Genomic DNA, 22587 nt, shown 5'->3' with positions numbered 1-22587 from the left:
TAGTTCCCTCTGTGGTTGGTGGGGGGCTCTGCTTTTACAAACCCCTCCCATTGCAAGACTGCTTCCACCCATCTCTCCTAGCCCAGTGCCTAGTCACAGGGAGCCTGCTGCAGGTCCTAGGTCCCTGAGGATTCAGGTGCTCTTGGGTCAGGCTGCCTCTGTACACCCTGAGAGGCAAATATCCTCCCAGACTTTTTTTTTTTTGATGGTGCAAGGCTGGAACCCAGGTGCTTGAGCTTGCTAGCTAGGCAAGCACTATACCACCAAGCTAACCCCAGGCCATCCAGGACTTTCAAGGTGGGGGTTCCGTGCTATGACCTCCAGTATTGAAGCTGCGTGTTTCTTGGGAGTGCTTTTCCATCATAATTTTTATAGAGATTTTGTTTTATTTTTCATAAAATAACTACAGGTGTTTCAATATAAAAATAATATTTTACTTCTTGTATTAGGATGAAATCACTGCTCTGGGAAGACTATTTGGTTTAGAATGCCCCTGGCATACTGTAAGTGTCACAGATTTCCTGACCCTGCATTCAGAACTTAAGCAGACCCCCAAAGTGAGCCATGATTCCCGTGTCCCCACTTCAAGGACAACATGGCCTTAGCCCTACCCCCTGAGGGGCCCTGGACCTGTCTCCCTTGAGGGCCTCTTGCTAAATAGCTACCATCTCTCCTGGACTAGGGCCTTAAGCCCAGGTATCCAGGTCTTCTAGAACAGATAGCCAGCTGGGGACTATGTCCAACCTAGAGCTGCTTAGAGATGCAGATTCTCAGCCCCCTGGGATCTGGGCAGAACAGCCCTTGAGGTGAGTCCTCTGTGAGCTCATGTTACAGAAGCCCAGAAATCAACCCCATTGAGTGCCTGCAGCCCCCAGGGTACCTAGGAGGGGTCCCACGTTCAGGGCAGCCCCTCCTTGACTCTGCTCCTCATCTCCTTGTGCTCCTCTTAGATTTTCCCTCTGCCTGTGCTCTTCCTTGATTATCAGGGCAGGGGAGGCATGAGCCAGGGGTGGGGCCTTAGCTTGCACTGTGCCCCCATGGCACCTGGCAGTACCCTGGCCAGACCCCAGGTGAGGAATGCAGGAGGCAAGAGATTGTCGGGAGCCGCTCTGGAAATACACGCCCTTAAGTCCTGAGCAAGAGATACTGAACAATTATTGCTCCCCGCAATAACTTGGGCTTTACCTCCCCTCAGATAATGAGGCATGGCTCCGGGAGTAGGTGTTACCTGGTGGGTTGATTACACTCACCTGTTTCTTTGTAATCCTACCCCTTTGCCCTTTTGGGGATAGAATGTTCCATGGAACCTTCTCTTGTGTGTCCCTATATAAGAATAAAGAATTCCAGTGGCTCTCTCTATTTCCACAGACCCCTAAGTTCACAGAGTAGTCCCCGTATTTCGAAAAAGTACTTCTGTGTGTTTGCGTACTTTCTTTGCCATTTTCTTAAGTTATTGGAATAGTCAGATTTTGTGAACCCAGAATTAGGTCACCAGCTAGGATAGATGGTGATAGGAGATGCAGCCCTCTTTGGCCTGACCCCACTGCAGAACTGTATTTCCCGTCCAAGTACTGTTCCCAGTCTGGCCTGCATGAAGGGACACATGGGGACCACAGATGGAACAGTGGTTTCTGCCTTTTTTGCTTCAGTAGCAAAATCTATGGTTCAAGGAAAGCCTCCTACTGAAATCTCCTGATGTATAAAACAGACCAAAGTAGGATTGCTTCAGTTTAGACAGGAGTAGGGGCTGGATCTTTGGGCCTCGGCCCCACATTCAGAGGTGGCCCTAGGCAGCTTCGCAGAAGCCAGGGCTCCTTAGAGCATGGTTTGTAAGCCACTGGGAAAACTGGGACCCCAGGATGTGTGAACCCCAAGCCGGGTTAGAAGCAGACAGTCCTAAGTTCAAATCCCAGCTGGATGAAGGCACTGGGCAGGTGGCTGACCTTCTCAGAACTGCAGGTTTATCTTTATAAAGTTGGGCTGAAGTCCAAGCCAGGGGTTAAAGGATGAAAGGGAAGTTCTTTGTAAAATGGTATCACTACTCAGGTTCACTCTGAAGGGATCCGCGTGTTTGTGCACAACAGTACAGTGCAGGAGGCAGCTTTCTCATTTCCTCTCAGCACTGTGTGACTCACCATGGCTTTGCCCACTGCCCGGTGCATCATACACCTGGAGGTGGCAGCCTTGCCAGGATCCTGGCCTCTGAGAGGAAGGGCCTTGCTGGCATTAATGGTGTTTTACTCCTTCAGGATGGGATCTTGGAATTCATGTCTGCCATCCTCCTGTCTGAGGCTCTACCCAAGTTGAAACATTCTTAGTATGGCAGAGTCGTTAAACCTGAGGTTCCCAAGATCACACAGGAGCAGGCTGAGAGCAGGATGGGGGGCCCCCTGACTATGGGCCCAGGACTTTTTCCTTCACCCCTTACTGAGACCCCCATCTGTGCCAGGTACCGAGTTCTCAGCCCTCATCTGTTCACTCTGCACTTTGATGATGTGAGTGATTGGTATCCTGCACAGCAGGGCAGCCAGCTCCCTGCCCACATCATGTCACATTTGGGGAGCTGGGGGAGGGTTATCATCAGATAGAAATGAAAAGCCCCCCAAATGAGAGCCAGCACAGGGTATTTGCTCAACTTATGGTAGCCAGGGAGGAGTTGGCCACCATCACCTGCATTTACCAAAGACTCTTTAAGCTGGCAGGGGAGTGACCAGCTTCACCATGGACACAAGAAGGCTTTGTGTGCCCTCACTGGGGGTTATTGACATAAGGAAGTGGAAGCAGGACATCCTGCATCCTACCTGATCGATTAGGGGAGCATGTTTGGCTTTCTCTGGCTTGTCCTACTGAACTAGAAATGGAGGTGACAGGGACGTGGACGATTATTGGTCAAGGCTTGACTCTTGCAGAAGCCGTGGTTTGGCATCCTGGGCTGGCTGCTGCAGGCTGTGAATCTGAGTTCTGCTTTTACATGTGGCTTGGCCTTTGTCCCTTTGTAAACTCAATCTCTGTGGATGATTTGAGTGCTTGCCTTAGGGCAGAGGGTTGCAGAGCCCCCACAGCAGAAACACCCTGGTTTTCTGGTGGTGTATGATGGTGAGGGACAGTGCTGGTCCTTATGCAGAGAAGGTGAAATGGTATCACCCACAACTCAAGAAGGGGGACTTGTTGCTGGGGCCCTGTACCCCAGGGTAGGGATTAGCCCTGGAGGGATCTGGAAAGTCAGACTTTAGTTATTGAAAGGATGACCCTGGGTACCATAGCAATGATGGTGTCCAGGGTGGCTCCCCACAGTGGACTCTTTTCCCTGTTATGGCCCAGGCCATAGTCTGCTGGATGGAGAATGTAAGTGAACCTGGACATTATCAAGCAGAGTCTGCGATCTGGGGCCTCTGGCCTAGCCCTCTGCTCACCTGCACATGAACTCCAAAGTGTTTCTGTGTCAGTTGCTCCCTTTAACAAATGAAAAAGCACATTATGTGCCCGGTCTGGGTCACACACAGGTTCTCCTGCAAGCCCTTCGGCTGCTTCTCCCACAGCAAAGGCCAGAAACCCCCAGGCCCCTCAGGATGTGCCGACTCCCCTCAGCCCCTCCTCTCTGTGCACCTGCTGCCCAGCTGTTGGGCACTGCCACCCTGCCAGGCACTGCCCACCATGGCATTTGCACAGAGCTGTCCCCTGCCAGAGGCACAATGTTTTCACCTCTGCTCATCCTCCCATCCAGTCCTGAGAAAGCCCAGGGAGGTGTCCTGGCCATCAGGTGTGGGGGGTGGGGCGGGGAGATGCTCTCCTGACACTGCTCTCCAGGGAGGCCTTGTGCTGGTGCCACAGCAGATAGCGCTGGGCTAGAATGAATTGCAGAAGTTTGTTTCATCAGCACGATGAAGCCAAAAACAGTGTAAGATGAAAATATGAGAAGTTCTTTATTTTAAAGCAGAAAATTTGCATCATTGGAAAGGAGGTTGATTTGCCTATTTGGTTAGGCATCATCCTGGCTTTGAAGGTAAGGCCTTGTGGTGGGTCTGGCGGTGGAAGGGACTCGTCTCCTTCTGTTCGGACCCAGTTGCGCTGGCTTTGTCTGGAAGATCCTCTACCACTCCCTGGTACAGGGGCCTGGGCAGCTGGTATCCAGCACTGGTCCATCAAAGTAAGAAGGCTGAATCTGGAATGGTGCCACTGGCCCCCTGGATAACCAGAGGGGAGGACATTCTTATGTGTCAGTCACTATCACAGAAGTGCCTGAGCCACAGGGAGTAGGACGCTTCTTGGCCAGTCAGAGCTTTGGAGCTGTCAGCCACAGCAGCTGCTGCCCCTCACTCCTGGGTACTGCACTGCATGCCTGCCTGCAGGTTGCGGCCTGGGCTGTGCATCTGTCTGCTGTCAGGCACGCAGCAGGAAAGCTGGCGTCTGCGCGTGCAACACGCGGGTGCTTAGGCATTAGCCCTGCCTGCCTCGTGTGCCTTGTACACAGCCAGACTGTCTTTCCGGTGGCCCCTGTGACCTGGGAATGTTCCCCAGGATGCCAGGGGAACACTGGCATTCACTCCCATTCTCTGAAGACCTCTCTGTTTGATGCCTCTGGGCCCCATCCCTGGTGACAAGAATCTAATCTGTCGAGGAAGAGAAGAAGGTATCCTTTGTCACATCAGTGAGGGATTTGTCACCCGTCAGTGCCAGGTGGGCTGCCGGTTGGTGTTACAGTGCTGGGAGGTGCATCTGCCAACAGCTAGGTGGACACTGATGTAGGAGTGGAGGAGGAGGAGGAAGAGGAGGGGGGAAGATCACCAGGGAGTGAGAGAAGGAAGTGCTCAGAGACTGAGCGACTCACATCACTGATGGAATTACCGACCCAGCCATCCGTCAGTGAGGGCAAGGCCCAGCAGCTGCACAGACAGCTCCCTCTGCACAGGGCTCATGTTCGCCATCCGCTCTGTGGTCATGTTTGGCCTCTGGAGCTCTCTGGTCTCGCCTGCCTCCCGCACTGCTCTGCAACCTCGGGCTGGTTGTTTTCTCTGAGGGTCATGAGCAAAGGCTCCATGAGGAACCAGGCTTGCTGCCCTTCCCCTTGCTGTGCTGCAAACTTGAGGGGTTCCTTGTCACTTAGAGACCTGGGTTCCTGGTCATGCCCAAGTTGGGCTCCTGCGGACACAGGGTGACTTGGAGTTGGCTCTGAGGTCACTGCCCACCTCTCTACCGCCTCCTCCAAGAACCCCTCCTCCCTCAGCTCTGGCTGTGACATACTGTATCCCCTGTTTGGTGTGGTGATCAGTGTATCTGTGCTCATCCCTGTGCTTCTGGGGACAGTGGCAAGTCTTATTCATGTCTGTCCACATCACCTAGCACAGGTGGCTGCATGAGGGAGGTGCTGCGTGAGTGCTAGTCATAGGAGGCTCTCCAAGGGGAGGGGTAGGTTGCTGATGGGTAGGGTGACTGACGGGCTGGCGGGGAGACCCATTGGTTGACTAAGAGATCTTCAGGGGGGCAGTGGAGTGGGGAGCCTTCCAAACATGAGTGCTAAGATGGGTGCTGGGAACTCATCTCTCCTCACTTGCTTTCCCCTCATCCCTGGGGAATAAGTCTGAATTAGAGGTGTGCTGTCCGCCTGCCTGCTCTCCTCTCCTCCTTCCTTGCATCCATCAACTGTCCAACCACCCAGATGGTAGCTGCCTCCTCCTCCCTCCCTTCTTTCTCCCCTTCCACCTATCCACCCTTCCATCTAGTATTCATTGAGCATCTCTCTGGACCAGGCCCACTGCTACATCCCCAGAGCCAATCAGAACCATGAGGCTTTTAGGCTCCAAAGCTTCACATTTCCTGATGCCCTTTGTCTCCCCTTGGTAGGGTCTGAAGCATTGGGGGACAGGAAGCCCAATGGGTGGGGTGGGGCAGAGTGCCTGACTGAGCAGCCCCCCAAGCCGTTTGTTTGCCTTATCTTAGTTCACAAAAGTTCACAAATGTCTCTAGGGAGAAAGACACAGGTGTGAACAGTTTGAGAGGGAAACCCCCTAGAAGGAAAGTCTGTCTCATTCATGCTGATAGGGCCAGAAACAGGTGTGAGAAGGAAACTGTTGAAACCCACCTGGCTTCTCCAGAGAGCTTCTAGAATGCTCCTTCTTTTAGTACTTCAGATATGACGCACGTGCACGCACGCGCGCAGACACACACACACATACACACACACCCCTGAGCTTTCTCCCACTGCTGGTTGATGGAAACCACTGTTCCTGCCCCATGGGGCCATTAGCTGCATAGGATGCAGGTTTGATCCCAGGAAGCAGGGAAGGGGCCATGGGGAACGTGGAACATGAAGCTGCTGCTGCTGCAGCCACAGGTTGCACTTCTGGAACTGCCTGACCAGGTGCAGGTGTACTGGGCTGGGGGTCTCACTGCTGCAGTCCCTACCAGATCCAGAGACAGAGACCAAGCGAAGGATGGTTGCAATGAGTGATCAAGGGACAGAGGTGACAGGGCAGAGCCATTTCATTCCACAGGAAACTTGAACCCGGTTTCCAGGTTCCACCTGGGATTTCTGCCCACAGAGTCTTGGCTGGAATGGGACCATCTCCCTTAAGTCCCTGGCCCCTATTGGTACCTGTTGGGAGAAGTATAAACGGCAGCCGCACCCCAGAGAAAAAAACCCAACATGGCGCCTAAGGACCTCTTCTTTCTACCTTCCTCTTTTCTGCAGTGGCGTGAAAAGTTCCCGCCTGTGTGAACTCTCCCGCTGGCGCCAATTTCAAATCTCGTTGGTGGGGAACCTTAGTCCCAATAAGAACTAATTCCTGGGCTCCGGAGCTGATATCTGGAAGAACTTGCCAATAAACGGGTGGCCTGCCATTTATCTAAGCCCTACCATCTCCCCCTTAGTTCTATATAAGCACACAGCCTTTTGCAATAAAATTGGAGTTCTCCCGGGGAAGTGTCTTTGCGTGGGGAATTCTTTCAGTACCTACTTTGAGGGGTCATGAGACTGCGCTAACTGTGCCTGATGGGTGAGAATGAGGGCAGCTGAGCCCTCCTGCTGCATGTTTTAAGAGGAGCCAAAGCATAAGTTTCTGGAATGTATTTGCTGTTGGGATGGAGAGTCCCTCCCCCCGCCCCCAGTGCCAGCCCCACAGGGCCTCGGGATGGCACAGAGTGGAGGTGTGCCCCAGTGGCCTGTATACTGGATGAGAAAGTTGGGGACTAGGATGGGGTTTTCTGAAACAGACCCTGGGCTGAGTCCCTGCACTCCATCACTATCTAACCGACCGTGGGAATGGTCACCTCGGTGCCTGGCCACTGTAGCGTTCTGTTATTTTTGTCTGCCACTGTTTAGTCTGCATCACTGTTTAGGGCAGTGCCAGCCTCTCTGCACAGTTTTGCTACATAGTGTTGCCAACCTGAGCTCAGAGGGTGACCTCAGTCCAGTGGGACTGCCCGCCAGGCAGATAACCGCATACGATTTCAGTTTCCAGTAAAAAGTGCATTCTCGTTTGCGAAATCTTAAAATGGCTTATGTTGGGCAGCAGCCGAAGGCCTTGGGTCAACGTTAAAATGTTTATTTACTGTTAGTGTCACTTAGGGTGACGTGGGTGACATGCAGCACATGAATGTCTGCCCATCCCTCTTACCAAGAAATAAAGCACTACCATGTCCCAGAAAATCCTGGGCCCCTCCTGCCACAAGCTGGCCTAGAGGGACCTTCTCAGCCAGTCAGTAACCAGGTTTAATCAGACCTGAGCGGGGCAGAGCCATGTGGGACCCTGAGTCCCAGATGCTTCCTGAAGAAGACTGTCCAGTGGGACCACAGCATTCATTAGAATAGTGGCTGATACCCCATTTATGGAGGCGGGGGGTATAAAGGCTTTCTGAGGGTGCTTTTTGCTCTCCCAGGTCCCTGTCTCATACTATGTTTACCCATCTCCAGGTGACTATAGAGGATGACTCTCTAGGCCTGTCCCCAAGTGGTGCCTCCACCTCAGAAACAAAAGTGTGTTCTCTGGCCTGTGAGCAGGCAGCAGCCTGAGGCCCAAGTGGGCCTTCAGAGTTGGGAGCTATCTGACCATCAGGATCTACTTGAGATGGCCACTTGGTTTCTCCCTGCCGTCCCCAACACCAAACACAGAGTGTGACTGCTTCAGTAGAAAGAGCCTCACCACTTGTTGTCTAATCATGGTAAAGCAAACCTGCGTCCTCCCAGCTCCCTCTGCCTGCCTGCTTCTCCCTCCTGGGGAAGGAGGACCTGTCGGTTGACTTAAGGGCCACTTCAGTTGCTCTGCCTGCCAGGATTGCTCGACGTGGCTGCTTTGGCATTCCCAGGGCTTCCTTCTGGCCTGGTCTTTTCTGGCCTCAGCTTCCAGCAAGCCCAGTGCCTGGTGTGTCTCAGTGTGTCTCAGACTGTGGGCCCAGTGCCTAGGTGCATCTAGGAGGCCACTGGGGCTCTCACAAGTTAGTCCTTACCTTGTGTATTGTCTGCAATTCTCCAGCTCCAAGAAGTCCAAGAAAGGCCCCCAGGTGACGGTGAAGCCCAAGCCCTCACCCCGGCTCACCATCTTTGACGAGGAGGTAGACCCTGATGAGGAACTCTTTGGCCCAAGCAGGAAACTGTCCCCTCGGAGCCCCTTGAAGAACACACCCCAGGACTGTAAGTAAAACCCTAGCATGAGTTCTCGGTATCTGCTTGATGGCTGACCTCTATCCCAAATATCCTTTGTGAGTGGGATGTAAGTCTCTCTTTTATCCTGTTCCAATGGAATACAGGATCAGGTCATAGAGATTTTCTGCTTGAAAAATCCAGCCTCATACCTGGTGTCCCTACAATCCAGAACACTCTTGGGCTGTACATTATTCTAAACATTCTACAGAGGAAGAGGACGATGATAGGTTTCTTTGTTGCTTGGAGAAAAAGTGCCTTCATTGTCTCTGTAGACAGATGTGGGCACTGGGCCTCCAAGCACCCTTAGGATGGAAGGTGGTTGCTGGCCCACCTTGGACGTGTGTGTGACGCTGTATGATTTTATTTTTAACATTTTGTGTCACCTGCATAGACCCCACTGGAAGGGTTGATGCAGAGCTGGCAGCCTAGGGACTTTGCCTGTCCCTGTCTGACTTTTCCTGCCGATTCCCCAAATTCTCCTCCAGGGGGAGGGAGTGGATGTCACCCATTGATTCAGACAGTACTTGGTGAGCACCCACTGATGGCCAAACCCCAAACACACTGAGGAATAAGACCGATTCCCAGTCTCAGGGTCCCACAGGGAGTCGGGACATTACCTGACTATTGCAGAGTAGCATGAGCCTGTACCAGGGCAGAGCAGAAACACTGGTTCCCGTGGAACAGCAGGCAAGACTTCCTGGGTGGCAGTGTAACCAGCCTGGCCTGTAGCCAGGCTGGGTCCTGAATGTCTGCTGGAGTTAGCCAGATTGCCAAGGAAAGGCATTCCAAGTAGAAGCCACGGCTGACACTCCCAAAGGGCAGCCGAGAGCAGCCCAGATGGGGAGGCAGGCTCCCTGCAGACAGGGACTTCAGCAGGACAGTGACTTTCAGGGACACCATGGCAGCAAGCACCCCTGGCTGGCAGTGCCACTCAGTCCCAGCTCATTTGAAGACACTGTGACCATGGGGTGAGCTGAGGGGTCCAGCTGTATTGGACCGGGGACCGTGACACAGTGAGTCAAGAGGAAGTTTCACCTAGAGCAGCGGGAAGCCAGTCAGGACTAGAAATTGGAGTGAGGCGGAGACAGATAGGTGTCCTCACCCTTTTGCGTGCACCTGCTCCCTTTTCTCTAGTTTCCTTGCTCACTCACCTGGATGGCTAGGAGGCTGGAGCAGTGTCTCTACTCTGTCCCTAGCAGCTAAGGATGAGCCAGATCTGCTCTGACCACTCTACTGCTACCTTCCCCACAGCCCTGAAGCTGTTTGATGACCCTGACCTTGGTGGGGCCGTCCCCCTGGGTGACCCCTTACTGCTGCCAGCCGCCTGTGAAAATGGAGGGCCCACATCAGGCCGGGACCTCAGATCTGCATCTGAAGAGCTATTCAGGTACCATTGTCCCAGGGGGTTTTCTCAGCTCTGAGCCAGCGACCCCTCCCAGGATGGGAAAGTTCATCAGCCTTGGCCTCCAAGGGGAGGGATCCTGGCCTGTTCAAGGCCTTCGACTGGGAATAACCAAGAGGCAGGGATGGGATTTGCATCCAGGGCAGCTCAGCTGGTGAGGGAACTTCAGTGTTCAGCCAGTCAGTTTCCTTTCACACATGCATTCCATTATGTGTAAAGAATGATAATTAAATTACATAACTCAAGAGCAAGTGTAACTGGCATAGATGGGTTTGGGAACAAATAAATTGATACTTCATAGCATGTGTCTCTCCCAGAGGGAGAAGAGCTCAGATGTACCTACAATGGCCCATCTCCTGGGAGGGTCCCATCAGAGGGACCTGAGCACTTATTGTGTGTCCAGCAGTGTAGGAGACTCTACAACTTATTTAATCTTCACAACAGCCCCCAAGGCAGCTGCTGTTCTTTGCATTTTACACAAAATCAAGCATGGGAGAGGTCACTTGTCTGAAACTACAGCTTCTGCCTGCCTCTGTCCTGGCCTGCACTCCATCCAGAACTCTGAGCACTTGGAGGCTGGGTGCTCACCTCCCTGCAGGAGCTGTGGGTTCTCCCTGGGCCTCTGCAACCATGTTCTCAGCATGCTCAGACTTGAGCAAGTGTCCTCATCTGCACCCCAGGATATAGGGTGTGCTTGGCCATTTACAGGAAGCTGAGCTGCCTCTTTCTAGGAACAGTTTATGTGGCACCGAAGCATGTAGTCCCAGGAGGCTGTCATCTGCACCCCTTGTTAGTAGCCCCAGGCTATTAGACAGCCCTCTAAGTGCCCGCCAAGCCTGAGTCACTGCGATGGCTTCTTGTTTACATTTCCCCAAGGCCCCTGACATCTGTTCACTTTCATCCTGTGTCCTCGCTTCTAACATTCCAGCAGGGTGAAAGGAACCAGGATAACTGTTATTTCATCAGGGAGGAAACTGAGGCAGCAGGGAAGCCAATACAGGATCATCCTAGGGAGCAGCAGGGCCAGGCTGAGTATATCCCAGAGGGGCAGTTCTTGTGGGACCTCTCCAGTGTAGTTTATTCTAAATCCATTATTAGCCAGGTATGGTGGCACACACCTGTAATCCCAGTAGCTTGGGAGGCTGAGACAGGAGGATTGTGAATTCAAAGCTAGCCTTAGCAAAAAGTGAGGTGCTAAGCAACTCAGCAAGACCCTGTCTCTAAATAAAATACAAAATGGGACTGGGGATGTGGCTCAGTGGTTGAGTGCCCCTGAGTTTAATCCCCTGTACCTAAATAAATAAATAAATCCATGTTTACCAGTCTAATTTTGGCAAAGCATGGTAGAGTGGAGTGTTATTAGGCTACCTTCAGAGGGTTCTGTGGCCACGTGATTTGGGGAAATGTCGGTGCTAGGCAGGACTCCTGCAGGCCTGTCATCTGGGCAGACATGTCATGTTTCTCATTGGTCCCTGGGACCCTTCCTTCATGTCTCTTAGCAGCCTGCAGAGCACCTTGGGAATCCCTGCTCACAGCATGTGAGCCCTGCATCCTCCCTTCACTCTAACAACATCTGGTAATGAAGAATTCGCTTCTTGAGAGCAAGAGCCATATTTCATTCTTCTTGTGTCTGCTGTGTTCCTACTCAGGCGTAATTAGACTTTCTTATAGAACAAAGCTCTCCAGCAGCCATTCCCTCCCCACTTCATCCCTTCATTGATGCTCTCACCCCTCCATTCATTTCGTCAGCAGCCTGAGCTTCAGCCATCCCCAGACAGCACAGGGTGGGACACAAGCAGGGTTTGGCACTGAGGAGTCCATGTTCCTCTGGTTCTGCAGACACATCAGGGCTGGCCTCCAGTTTTGATCCTTTTTTTTTTCTTTTTTTTTTTTAAAGAGAGAGGTGAGAGAGAGACAGACAGAGAGAATTTTTTAATATTTATTTTTTAGTTTTTGGTGGACACAACATTTTTGTTTGTATGTGGTGCTGAGGATCGAACCCGGGCCGCACACATGCCAGGCGAGCGCGCTACCGCTTGAGCCACATCCCCAGCCCTCCAGTTTTGATCTTTAGCCAAGTTCTGTCCTCTGCAGGGACTTTAGGACTTCCTCACCCCACACTAGAAGACCCCACCAAAGCTGAGTCTGGAAGAGAGTGGGACTGAACCTTGTGTTAGTGAGATCTGTTCCTAAGTGTGTCTCGGGGAGCCCCCATGGAAATAGGGTGCTTGGAAAGAGGGAGCCTAAGCAGCCACTTGTATCCCAAGAATGACTACAGTACCTTTGTATGGCCTCCCACCCACAGCCTCCCACTGCAGAGCAAATCCAGCTTCAGACTAGTTCTATAGCAGCTACTTTGCCTGAAATGTGTCACGGGCTTTTAACCGCTGCTTCGTTTTCCTAAAGACTCCTGTTTTAATATAATTCAGTCACTCTCAGCTTTTCCTGGTTACCCTTGGCCTCCACTGGAGAATGTAAAGGGAACCAGTGGCTGATGCTGGGGAGCCGAGGAAGGGCTTTGGCTTGGAGGGAGCTGGGGCACAACTGAGTTAAACTTCCAGAAGCAGCCAGACCGTGACACCTCCCAAAATCTCCCTGAACCCTGTGCAGCTGCTCTCTATAGAGAGGCATTAGTGGGTCTATCTGGGTTTGGACCAGAGATACTTTTTGTTCAACTGGGGCAAGCTCAGAATTACCTCCCAGAGGTCTCTGCCCATTGCAGGAGTTCTCCCCCAGAAGCTCTGTGGATGGCAGGTTCCTGGCCGGCAGCCCCTCTGGGGATGCTGTGCCAGCCACCTCCACCCTCACACAGGCTCTGCCAGGCCATGCAGTGCCAGAGAGTTCTGATCAAGGCACCTCTGCTCTGCTCCTGCCCCTACCCAACCCTGCTGGTGTCTGAGCAGATGATACTCTTGGTTCTGCCATTGGGGTATGCTACTCAGGGCAAGAAACCTTCGCTGTTGGCCTGCTTGGCTCCTCTGCCAGATCGTTCCCACCTCCAGACCTTTGCTCTCTGCTACGCCCTTCTCCAGGATTCCCCTCCCTAACTCCCCTCATGCTGGACCTGCCCTGCTCCCTTTCCTGGGAAGCTTTCCTCACCTGCTCTGGCCACGCACTTCCCAGCCTTCAGTGACATCAGGATGTTTGCAGTTGGTGAATCCTGTTGGACTGGCTTTCCGGGTGCCCTGGGGAAGGAACCTAGGCATTGCTCCTTTGTGCTTTGTGCTTGTTCTCTTCAGTGCCCAGTGAATGTCGACTGGCACCTGCAGTATTTTTTAGATTTATAAAGCACTTTCCATCTGGATTTTGTTTGATCCTTACACAAATCCTGGTGAGGCTGGCAGAGTGAGAGCATTCCTACTTTACAGATGGGGCTGCCAAAGACCAGGAAGGTGGAGTGGCCTGAGGCTACCAGCCAAAGGAGCCACAGGACAAGGAATAGTGGCCATGCAGAGCCAGCACCTCTATGCATAGTGCTGGCAACCCTGCCGAGCAGTGCTGCTGGTCCAGTTTTATAGATAGAGAACCAAAGCTTGGAGAGGCCAGTTGCACATGCACCCCAGGTCCTTTTTCTTCCATGCCTATGTCCCCCTCACCCAAGCCAACATGGCCGAAGATGCCTGTGGAGATAACTATCGGGCACAGGAGCAGCTTCTTTCTGAGTCTGGAGAAGGGGTTTCCATGTAGAGGTGCCTCAGGAAGGTGAATGCCTCCAAGAGAGCCAGCCACATGTGAGCCAAGTGTTCTCTGTCCTCGGGATAGCTGTGCAGACCAAGGCAGGGCCCTGTACTTCTCTGCACCTACGTTTTCATGTCTATAAAATAAGGCCAATATCTGACACCAGACACTGTTTTGACATTATTAAACAATTGAATACATGTGGAATTGCCTGGCCATAACAGGCACCCAGCATGGTGCTGGGTGGGTGGGTGGGTGGCAGGTTGAGTGAGTTTTCCAGTGTATATCTGGCCTCTGGGAATTGAGTTTCTCTCCCAAGAGCCAGCAGCAGGAGCCCCCACCAGGCCCAGAGCAGAGGTGGGCAATGGCCTTTCCTCCCTGCCATTCATACCTAGAGATGGTCCTCCATTGACTGTCACTTTACCATGGACAGTCAGAGGTGTAAGCCATGAGTGAGTCTTGGTGGGCCCTCACTGGGCCTGTTCAGCACCTGTGTGGCCCACAGAGAGGCAGGCAGACCCCACATCACCACAGCTTCAGGCCCCTCAGTTATTCTTTCTCTGGGTGAACTTGGTTTGGCTGCATGCTGGTATCTAACGTCAGACACCCTACTTCTGACTCAAGCCCTTGCCTTGAGTCTTGTTTGATCCTTACACAAATCCTGGTGAGGATATACATCCTCTTAGCTGGGCCTTCAGCCCCCTGGGTTCCAGCTTCCCCTCTACAAGGTGGACACATGGGTGCACCTCCCTGGAGTGGTGTTTTGAGGACAAAAGGGATAATGTATCTGAAGTGCTGGTCCCAGAGCAGGGCTTGCCAGTGGACAGTTATTTCTAAAGGATTGGAGGGAAAGTCCCCTGAATAGGCCAGCAGGCTTAGAGAGAGGTCACCTGAAGAGCGTTCTCGGGAGGTGTCTGGGGGACTGGCTCTGCTCCCTGTACTATGGGGTGGAGGGAAGAGCACTGCCCTTTGGCTTCTCCCTGGGGTTTGGTGGGATGGGGAGCCAGGCCTGTCATGGGCTGGTCTGGGCAGCTGCCCAGTGCCCTTGTGTGGAGAGGTGCTGCCTGGGGGTCTTGCCGCCTTCACAGGGGGTCATTATGCTCAGGGCTGCTCCCTTTGGTTCCCTAGGGTTGAAGAGGACTTGGACCAGATTCTGAAGCTGGGGGCTGAGCCCAAACCCAAGCCCCAGCTTAAGCCCAAGCCACCAGTGGCAGCAAAGCCGGCACTGCCCAGTAAGCCACCTGTGCCCCCCAGAGCAGGTGCAACTGAGAGCATGGCGGGGCAGCAGAAGCAGCAGCAGCAGATCCAAGCCATGGATGAGATGGACATCTTGCAGTACATTCAGGACCATGACACACTTTCCCAGGCCTCTCCCAGCCTCTTCTGACCATGCTGCTTGGCCCTGCACACCCTCTGTGGAGGCGTATGTTTGTGGAGCCAGGACACCCTTGGGACAGGTGCAAGCCTGGGCCCCAGGACCACATAATTCTTTCTTCTCCTGGGCTGTGGGCTTGGTGTGGAATCCCTGCAGAATATAGGCTGGAAGTGACCATGGGAATTGAAGCCCACAGTGTCAGTCCAGCTAGGTGTGGAGGGGAGACTAAGCATGGAGCTACTTGGCTCACCAAGGACAGGGTGAGAGGTGAGGGGACCCCAGGAGGTGTTCCATGGGACAGGGAAACCTCCTACCCACCTGTGCCCACTGGCTCTGCCAGCCCAGCCTCAAAAGGAAGACCTGGCCTGATTGGGCCCAGGCTGAGATGAGGGAGCACCCGTGCCAGGCCTGTCCAGAGTGCCCTGATGAGTCTCTCATGAGCCTCCTAATTACAGCCCTAAGGGGAGCAGCTGGGCCCAGCCTGCTTCTCTGGGATACAGAAGACTGCTGGATCCCAAGTTTTCCTTCTACTTCCTTTCCCAAGAAGGGTCTGGCCAGCAGTGACCTCCTTGGGCCTCTGGGCACAAAGCCAACACCCGCTAGACTTCTGCATGATCTTGGGACTTGAGTTGGCTTTCTTCCCAGTGCCGTCTCCTGCTCTCCAAGGAACATGATGCTCTCAGGCTTCTGCTCCAAGGCCTTGCCTATCCTCAGGATCTGGACTTGTTCAGTGGCCTTTCACCAGTAGAGCCACCAACCTAGGGGGGAGCCTTGTTCCAGGGCAGCCCAGTGCCTCAGAGTTCTCCCAGCCCTGCAGAACCCACAGTGGGGCACACAGTGCTGGGTAAGATGCAGCACCCAGGAGACTCAGCGAATGATGCTTCATGGAGCAAAGAATATTAGATTGCCTTTCTTGGATGTATATTCTTCATATTCAGAGCTAGTTTTTAATGAAACAAAATAGTTTTTATCAAAATGCAACCACTGTTGTTTCTTGGTGCTGTCCTGCCTGGCAGAGGCATTGGAAGGGGTCAGGACTAAGCCTGTGACCCTTTCCTGATCAGGCCCAAGAGCCAGCCCAGGGGAGGCCCCAGGTGACATGGGCCAGTTGTTTGCCACTGTGTGACCAGTATCCACAGCTCCTGCCCTGTACAGGAACCGCAGGGCTGGGTTGGGAGCCCTGGGCCTGGTCTGTCATCTGTCTTACCAGCCCTCATCAGCTGCCTGCCCTTGAGCAGGTCAACACCCAGTGAGAAGATGTAGGTGGTACTGGGCAGAGTTCTGCCTTTCCTGGTCAGAGGGGCGTCCCTCCTCAGGGACTGGGACCTGGCTGTAGTACAGCTTCCACCCTGGCTCATCTTTCCCTTTCTCCATCTGGCATTCAAACCCTCCACCCTTCAGTGTTCGTGCCCAGCCCTGCACCCCACAATCTCTGCTGGCTATGAAGGAAGGCCTTCTGAGGACCTGAGACCATGTAGCCAGGTCTTCCTCTGGGAGTCTGCCCAGTCAGTACTGGCCCCAGCCCTCCTTTGGGCTCTTCGCAACCCCTGCCCTCTCCTCTGCATCCTGGCTATCAACTCCTTACCCTTCCCTACCTCCCCGCCCCCCTTTTCTGGGTGACTGGTAGTACAGGAGCAGAGGATGTAGCTGGCAAAGTGGCCATTGGACCAGTCCCCTGGCTTAGGTCTCTGACAGAATCTGGCCAGACACTCTAGTGTGAGTTTGCCCACTGCACGCCCTGTCTCCTTGGTGGCCTGGAATTTTCTAGATACTTTTACAGAGGTCTGTGTCCCTGAGACATGGCTGTTCCAGCTGTGGCTTGTTCCCACCATACATCTAAGACCTAAAGCCAGTGGGTGACACCCAGTCATCCAGTAAAGTCTGCGTGCATGCCTCGTTCTGGAATGTGCTAGTGATGTCCTTTTCCATCCCTGGACTGATGGGAGGTGGCGGGGGGTGTCAGGGTGCAGGAGACGCACGTCGGGGATTACTCATAGCAAGAGACAACCAGGCGAGCTTCCCTCGCGGGACCCCACATCTTCTGTTGCTCTGCCTCAGCCTCCCAGCTGCCTCTTATTAAGGTAGGGCAAAAGGAAGAGGAAGATTCTGGTTCTTTCCCATTGTGTAAACTGAGGCAAAGGACCAGAGGTGCAAGCTCAGTGAGGACATTAGGCCAGTAACTGATCATTCAAGACCCTTCTCCAGGCCTCACCTCCCACCCCCACACTGCAGAGCCCTAAGCTGGGACCATCTAATGTCACACAGCCCTCCTGGCCTCTGCCCACACCCGTCCTGGCCTCTGCTCTCCTGCTAGAGCTCAGGTTCTAGGCTGCTGCTTCATCCCTGAGACCCAGAGGTTCAATAGCAGACGCCGCAGAGTGACACCCACTGGACACCTGGGAACAGGTTCCCAGGGAGCCAGGGACTCCACACATAGGACAGTCTGAGGGCTGTCATCGCTGCCTCCCTCCCCCACACCTTGAGCTTGGCTCTTGTAGCCGAGATTTAATTTGGAGTCTGGGTTCCCACAAACCATCAGGCCATTCTGAGGACGACTGCTCAGCCCGAGAGCATGCAGCTGCATTCACCAAGGAAGAGAAACAGGCTGAACTGGGGACAGTGTCATTTGTTTACTTGGAAGGCCATTGCGAGCCTGTGTACAGGATGTGCCATCTGTGGCTGGGCCTGTTTCTCCCTTTCCTCTGCATTGTTTCTCTCAGGAAGCTATGAGTTTGGGCCAGTTCTAGAAAGTCCCAGTCTTCAGGCTGGACCTAGCCAGGCCGGTGTCCTGGGCTCTGCTGGAGATGCCCACCCATTAGGCTCCAGCCTCATGACCATGTCGATGCAATGTGTCCAGACCTCAGCTCACCCATTGTACCCCGAGGGCTGTCCTACAGCTGGAGCCCTCGTGCCAGGTGAGGCAAGATAGCCAAGTCTAGCCACTCTTGGGGGCCCTATTCCTCCATGCCCAGCTGACACCTGAGTTTTGTGGATTTAACTGGCATGGAAGGTCATGGTCAGTTCTCTTGCTCACCAGCTACCCAGCCGAACACATCCTGAGAAAGAGGGCCACAGAGCTACCAATATGTCCCTGAATAGTGGCTTTGGCTGGACAGCAGGCACTTTCCCGTGCTGTGTGTGTGTGTGTGTGTGTGTGTGTGTGTGTGTAGACTGCTGGCCACCCAGAGCAGGCACAGTTAAGGCACAGACCCCTTTAAGTTTTCAGTTCCAGCTTTAAATGGTCCTGCTCACTGCAAACTCCCCGGGTTCAAACCATCCTCTGCTCTGTGCTGTTGTGGCTAGGGGAAGCTGCCCAAGGGGCACGTGAGTGGTCATAAGTGGCTGTTGGTTCTCCTGGAGCCCACAGCATCCTGGTGAAGCGGCAGTCAGGCTGAGTCACCATGGAGCTATCTGGGTTCCAGCCCAGCTGGGCTATGTGAAGGCCCCTCACTCCCCACTGCCAAGCAAGGATCTTTACCCGGACTTATGTGAATGTAAAATCCCATCCGTGCCTAAAAAATGTTTTAGTGGCTGGTCCCTCCTCACAGAGGGACCCTCTGCCCAGGACAAGCTGGCTGCGGGGTGGGTGACCAGAGGCTGGTCAGCTTTAGCTCAGCCTCCAGCCTGGCGCCCCTGATCTCTTATGCTGGATGTTGTGCTATGAAATGGTGAAAACAGAGTGTGCAGACCTCCACCTGCCCGGTGTGCTGGCCTCTGGCTCCTGTTGACCATGCTCTGGCCACTGGTGAGAACTGAGATCATTCTCAGGATGAGGCTGCAGCTTCTGGCATGGGGATTATGGGCTCTGCATGAGGCTTGGTAAGTGGACTCTAAAGGCAACTTAGAGGCCTGATGCATCTCTGCCAACTCAGCAAAGAGCATGGCCTCTGAACAGATTGTTAATAAACCTGGGGTAACTCCCTTCAGCCTAGCTGGCCAGTTGTGTTATGGCTCCTCATCCTCAAACCGTATTCAGTGGGCACCAACTGTGTGCAGGAACTGTGTCCTGTCAAGCAGGGAATCGGGAAGGAAGAGGCCTAGGAAAGCAGAGAAAAGCGTGACAGTCCTCCTGGTCAAGAAGCACCATGTTGCTGGGTGTGGTGGTGCATATCTGTAATCCCAGTGACTCAGGAAGCTAAGGCAGGAGGATCACAAGTTCAAAGCCAGCCTCAGAAAATTAGTGAGGTCCTGAGGTCCCAAGCAACTTAGCAAGACCCTGTTTTAAAATAAAACATAAAAAGGGCTAGGGGTGTGGCTCGGTAGGTAAATGCCCCTGGGTTTCAATCCCTGGTCCAAAAAAAAAAGTGCCTCATCACGGTGGCAGTCCCAGTTGGTGTGCATACCAGCTGCTGGGAGAAGAATGAGGGTACAAACCATACCGCACAAGCAGGGCGGGGGTGGTGAGGGGCCTGGCAGCTGCAGCTCTGGCCAGAGAAGGACTAGGCCTGTGCAGACAGTTGACACTGACAGGAGCACTGTCTGCAGTGCCTGTTCCTGGCGTGGCGGAGGACAGAGATGGAAGCTCCACCGTTACAGCTGGTCCTGCCAGGAGCCATGCAGAGCCCTTGTCTCAGTTCTGTTCTTCAGGCCTCCTGCCCGGAGACAAGTAAAAGAGGCACCTTGTCCTCCATGCACCCTCCCTGCCCCCTGTTCTTCCCTCTTTGCTGCCTGCAGCAGGTATGGTTTATTGTAGGAGCCTGAGCCCAGCTTTTGGTCTCTGCACCACTGTCCAGGGGCTGCCATAACAGAGTGGCTGTAAACAACAGGAATGTTCTTTCACAGTTGTGGAGTTTAGACCTCTAAGATCAAGGTGTTCTCAGGGCCACGGTCTCCAGAGTGTCTTTCTGGCTTCTGGTGGCTGCTGGCAACCCTTGCATTCCTTGGCTTATAGCTACATCACTCCATTCTCTACCTCCATCTTTGTGTGACAGACTCCCTGTGTGTCTCTGACTTCACACAGGGCTCTCCATTGCCTCTGTATCCAAATTCCCCTCATTGGATCAGGACCCGTCCTAATCCAGAGCCTACTACCTTATTCACATCTGAGAGACCTGTTTCCATACAAGACCTTCACAGGTTCCAGGTGGACATGAATTTGAGGAGACGCTCTTCAACCTGAGTTGCCAGTCACTCAGGTTGAAGAGTGTCTCCTCAAATTCATGTCCGCCTCCTGCCCCGAGTGGTGGACATTCACCTCCTGCCCTGAGTGCTTGGCATTCTGGAATAGGCCAAGGCAAGCAGCTGCCCCTTCTATCCCGCAAAGCCATGGCCTCCATGCTGGGCCCTGTAGGAAGCCCCTGGTCCTGGTCCTGTTCTTCAGACCTCCCGCCCCCTGGGGCATCAGTGACTCACTTGGAGCTGTCATGCTAACAGTGGGCAGCAGTGGTCCTCCCTTTCTGGAGGGCAGCACAGCTCAGGGAGGGTCTTCCCTGGCAGGTAGCACCTGCCACCCAGAGACCTGGTCTCACGTGGCCTGATGGCTGTTCCAGGCAGCTGGCTCCTGGGGCTTCCCGTCTGCATCTCCTCATCTCTCACTGCCCTCCAAGGAGATTGGAAAGGTTTCTGGAGGCAGGAACCCAGAGCTTCCAGAGCCTGAGGGCCTCGGACAACTCCTATGCCCTGCATTCTCAGCTGGTTTCCTGACTCTGGAGAGCAGACCTTCGACATCTCCACTGTGCACTTCTGTTTTTCTTTTGCCTTAATGGCTCTTTGTGAACTTCCCCTGAATTCTCTGGTCCCAGAGGGCAGTTTTGTAGGTCAGAAAGTAGACAGTAGATTTCTTGTCCACCTGTTTCTCAGACATCCATGAGCAGAGTCTGAGTTTGGTGCACTGCCCCACCCTGATCCATGACAGCCGTGCTACACTCCCCAGGCTGGTTCTAGGACTCTCACGAGGTCCCCTTTGAATTTGAATCTGGACCTCCCAGGCTGCAAAGCCCCTGAGTGTGGGAATAGAAAATGCTGCAGCACCTTGGAAAGAAGTTGGGCAGTTTATCATAAAAGCCGGATATAAATTTATCATACAACCCAGCAACTCCCCTCGTAGGCATGTGCCCAGAAAGAAAGGGAAGTATGTGCCCATACAAGGCTTGTACAGAGATGTTCACGGCAGCATTATCTACCACGCCACAAAGTGGAAATAATGGAAAAGGTCCGTCAGCTGGGGAGTGGGGACACCATGCAGTCTGTCCATACAGCGTAATGTCATTTGGCCATAAAAAAGGACTGAAGAGGTGACACCTCCTACAGCGTGAATGAGCAGCAAAGCATCATGCTAAATAAATAAGCCAGACTCGGAGAGCACTTATTGTTTCCACGTCCACAAAATGTCCGTGGCAAATCTCAAGGTAGAAAGTAAATTAGTGGATGCCTCAGACGGAGGGTCAGAACCAACAGTGACTGCAGATGGCCACAGAGGATCTTTCTTGGAGCGATGGAAATGTTCTCAAATTGGATAGTTGTGAGAGTTAAACAATTCTGTAGGTTTACTGACATACTTTAATTGTACACTTAAAAAAGTGAATCTTATGGTATATAAATTATACCTCAATAAAACCATTAGATAAAATAGTGACTAGAAAAGAAACAACCAAACAAATTCATGGGCAATAGAATGCAGTGGCTAAAAGTGTGAGTCAACTCTTGTCTCTCTGCCTCCTAGCAGTGTGACCCTGGGCCAGTTCCTTAACCTCTCTGTGCCTTGGTATTCCTGTAAAATGGGAATGATGATTGTATTTGCCTATTAGGCAAGCTAATATTTGGAAAGTTCATTGATCAGTACCTGGTGCACTGTGTATATTACATGTGAATAATTAAAATTATGTTTAGTTGTCACTCCATTGTCTGTAGTGCCTGAGAAATTCTGGAGGGAGGGCCGGACTTTGGGGTGGAGAGGGAAACCAATGGGGGTTGCCATGGAGGGCGGATGTAGGTGAGAGGAGGGTCACCTCCCATGAGAGGTCATTTTCTGCCAGTCACTCAGTTTCTCTGAGTCCATCTGCGGGGGGCAACGGGGCGGTGGCGGGGTGGTAAAAGGCCCTGCTTCTGCTGCCTCATGGTGGGTGGGGACATGGGAGATGGCACATGCCAAAAAACCATTTGAGACCCACAAGAGGCCCAGCATGAGGAGCCTGGAACGGGGGTGGGGGGGGTGGGGGCTGGGAAGTGAAGAGGGGCCAGATCTGGGTGGGCCCTGAGGGGCCGGGAGGAGGCAGCTGGAACGTGCTGGAAGCCGCCATTGTGGTGAGGGTCCCTGGTAAGTCAGCAGCGGGAGCTCCCAGCTCACCCCACACTGCAGTCCCCCCCTCCCCCGCACCATGGAGATGCGGAAATAAACACACTGCCCTCCCTCTCAGGGGCCCTGACCTTTTGTTCGAAGCAACTGGCCAGGCGGGGAGGGAGGTGGCGGAGGAGGCAGGAGCTGCCCCTTCTGGGGAGCTGCCTCATCCACTCCTGCTCTCAGTGGGCCGGAGTGAGCCCCCACCCCTTCCTCCC

At 53.4% G+C, this 22587-nt stretch overlaps 1 protein-coding gene across 1 annotated transcript in view; it reads left to right on the top strand.

The window, feature by feature from the left end:
- Hs1bp3 (HCLS1 binding protein 3) overlaps positions 1 to 19337 on the top strand; it is a 34769-nt gene extending 15432 nt beyond the window's left edge. The window contains exons 5-7 of the mRNA XM_076833618.2: positions 8469 to 8626; positions 9890 to 10025; positions 14847 to 19337. Coding sequence (XP_076689733.2) covers positions 8469 to 8626; positions 9890 to 10025; positions 14847 to 15105 — 553 coding nt within the window. The 3' untranslated portion in view covers positions 15106 to 19337. The remainder of the gene's footprint in view (positions 1 to 8468; positions 8627 to 9889; positions 10026 to 14846) is intronic.
- Positions 19338 to 22587: the final 3250 nt, after the last annotated feature.

The sequence above is a fragment of the Callospermophilus lateralis genome, chromosome 14, assembly GCF_048772815.1.
Source record: "Callospermophilus lateralis isolate mCalLat2 chromosome 14, mCalLat2.hap1, whole genome shotgun sequence".
In the NCBI taxonomy this organism is placed as follows: domain Eukaryota; kingdom Metazoa; phylum Chordata; class Mammalia; order Rodentia; family Sciuridae; genus Callospermophilus; species Callospermophilus lateralis.
This window is presented reverse-complemented; position numbering and strand designations above follow the sequence as displayed.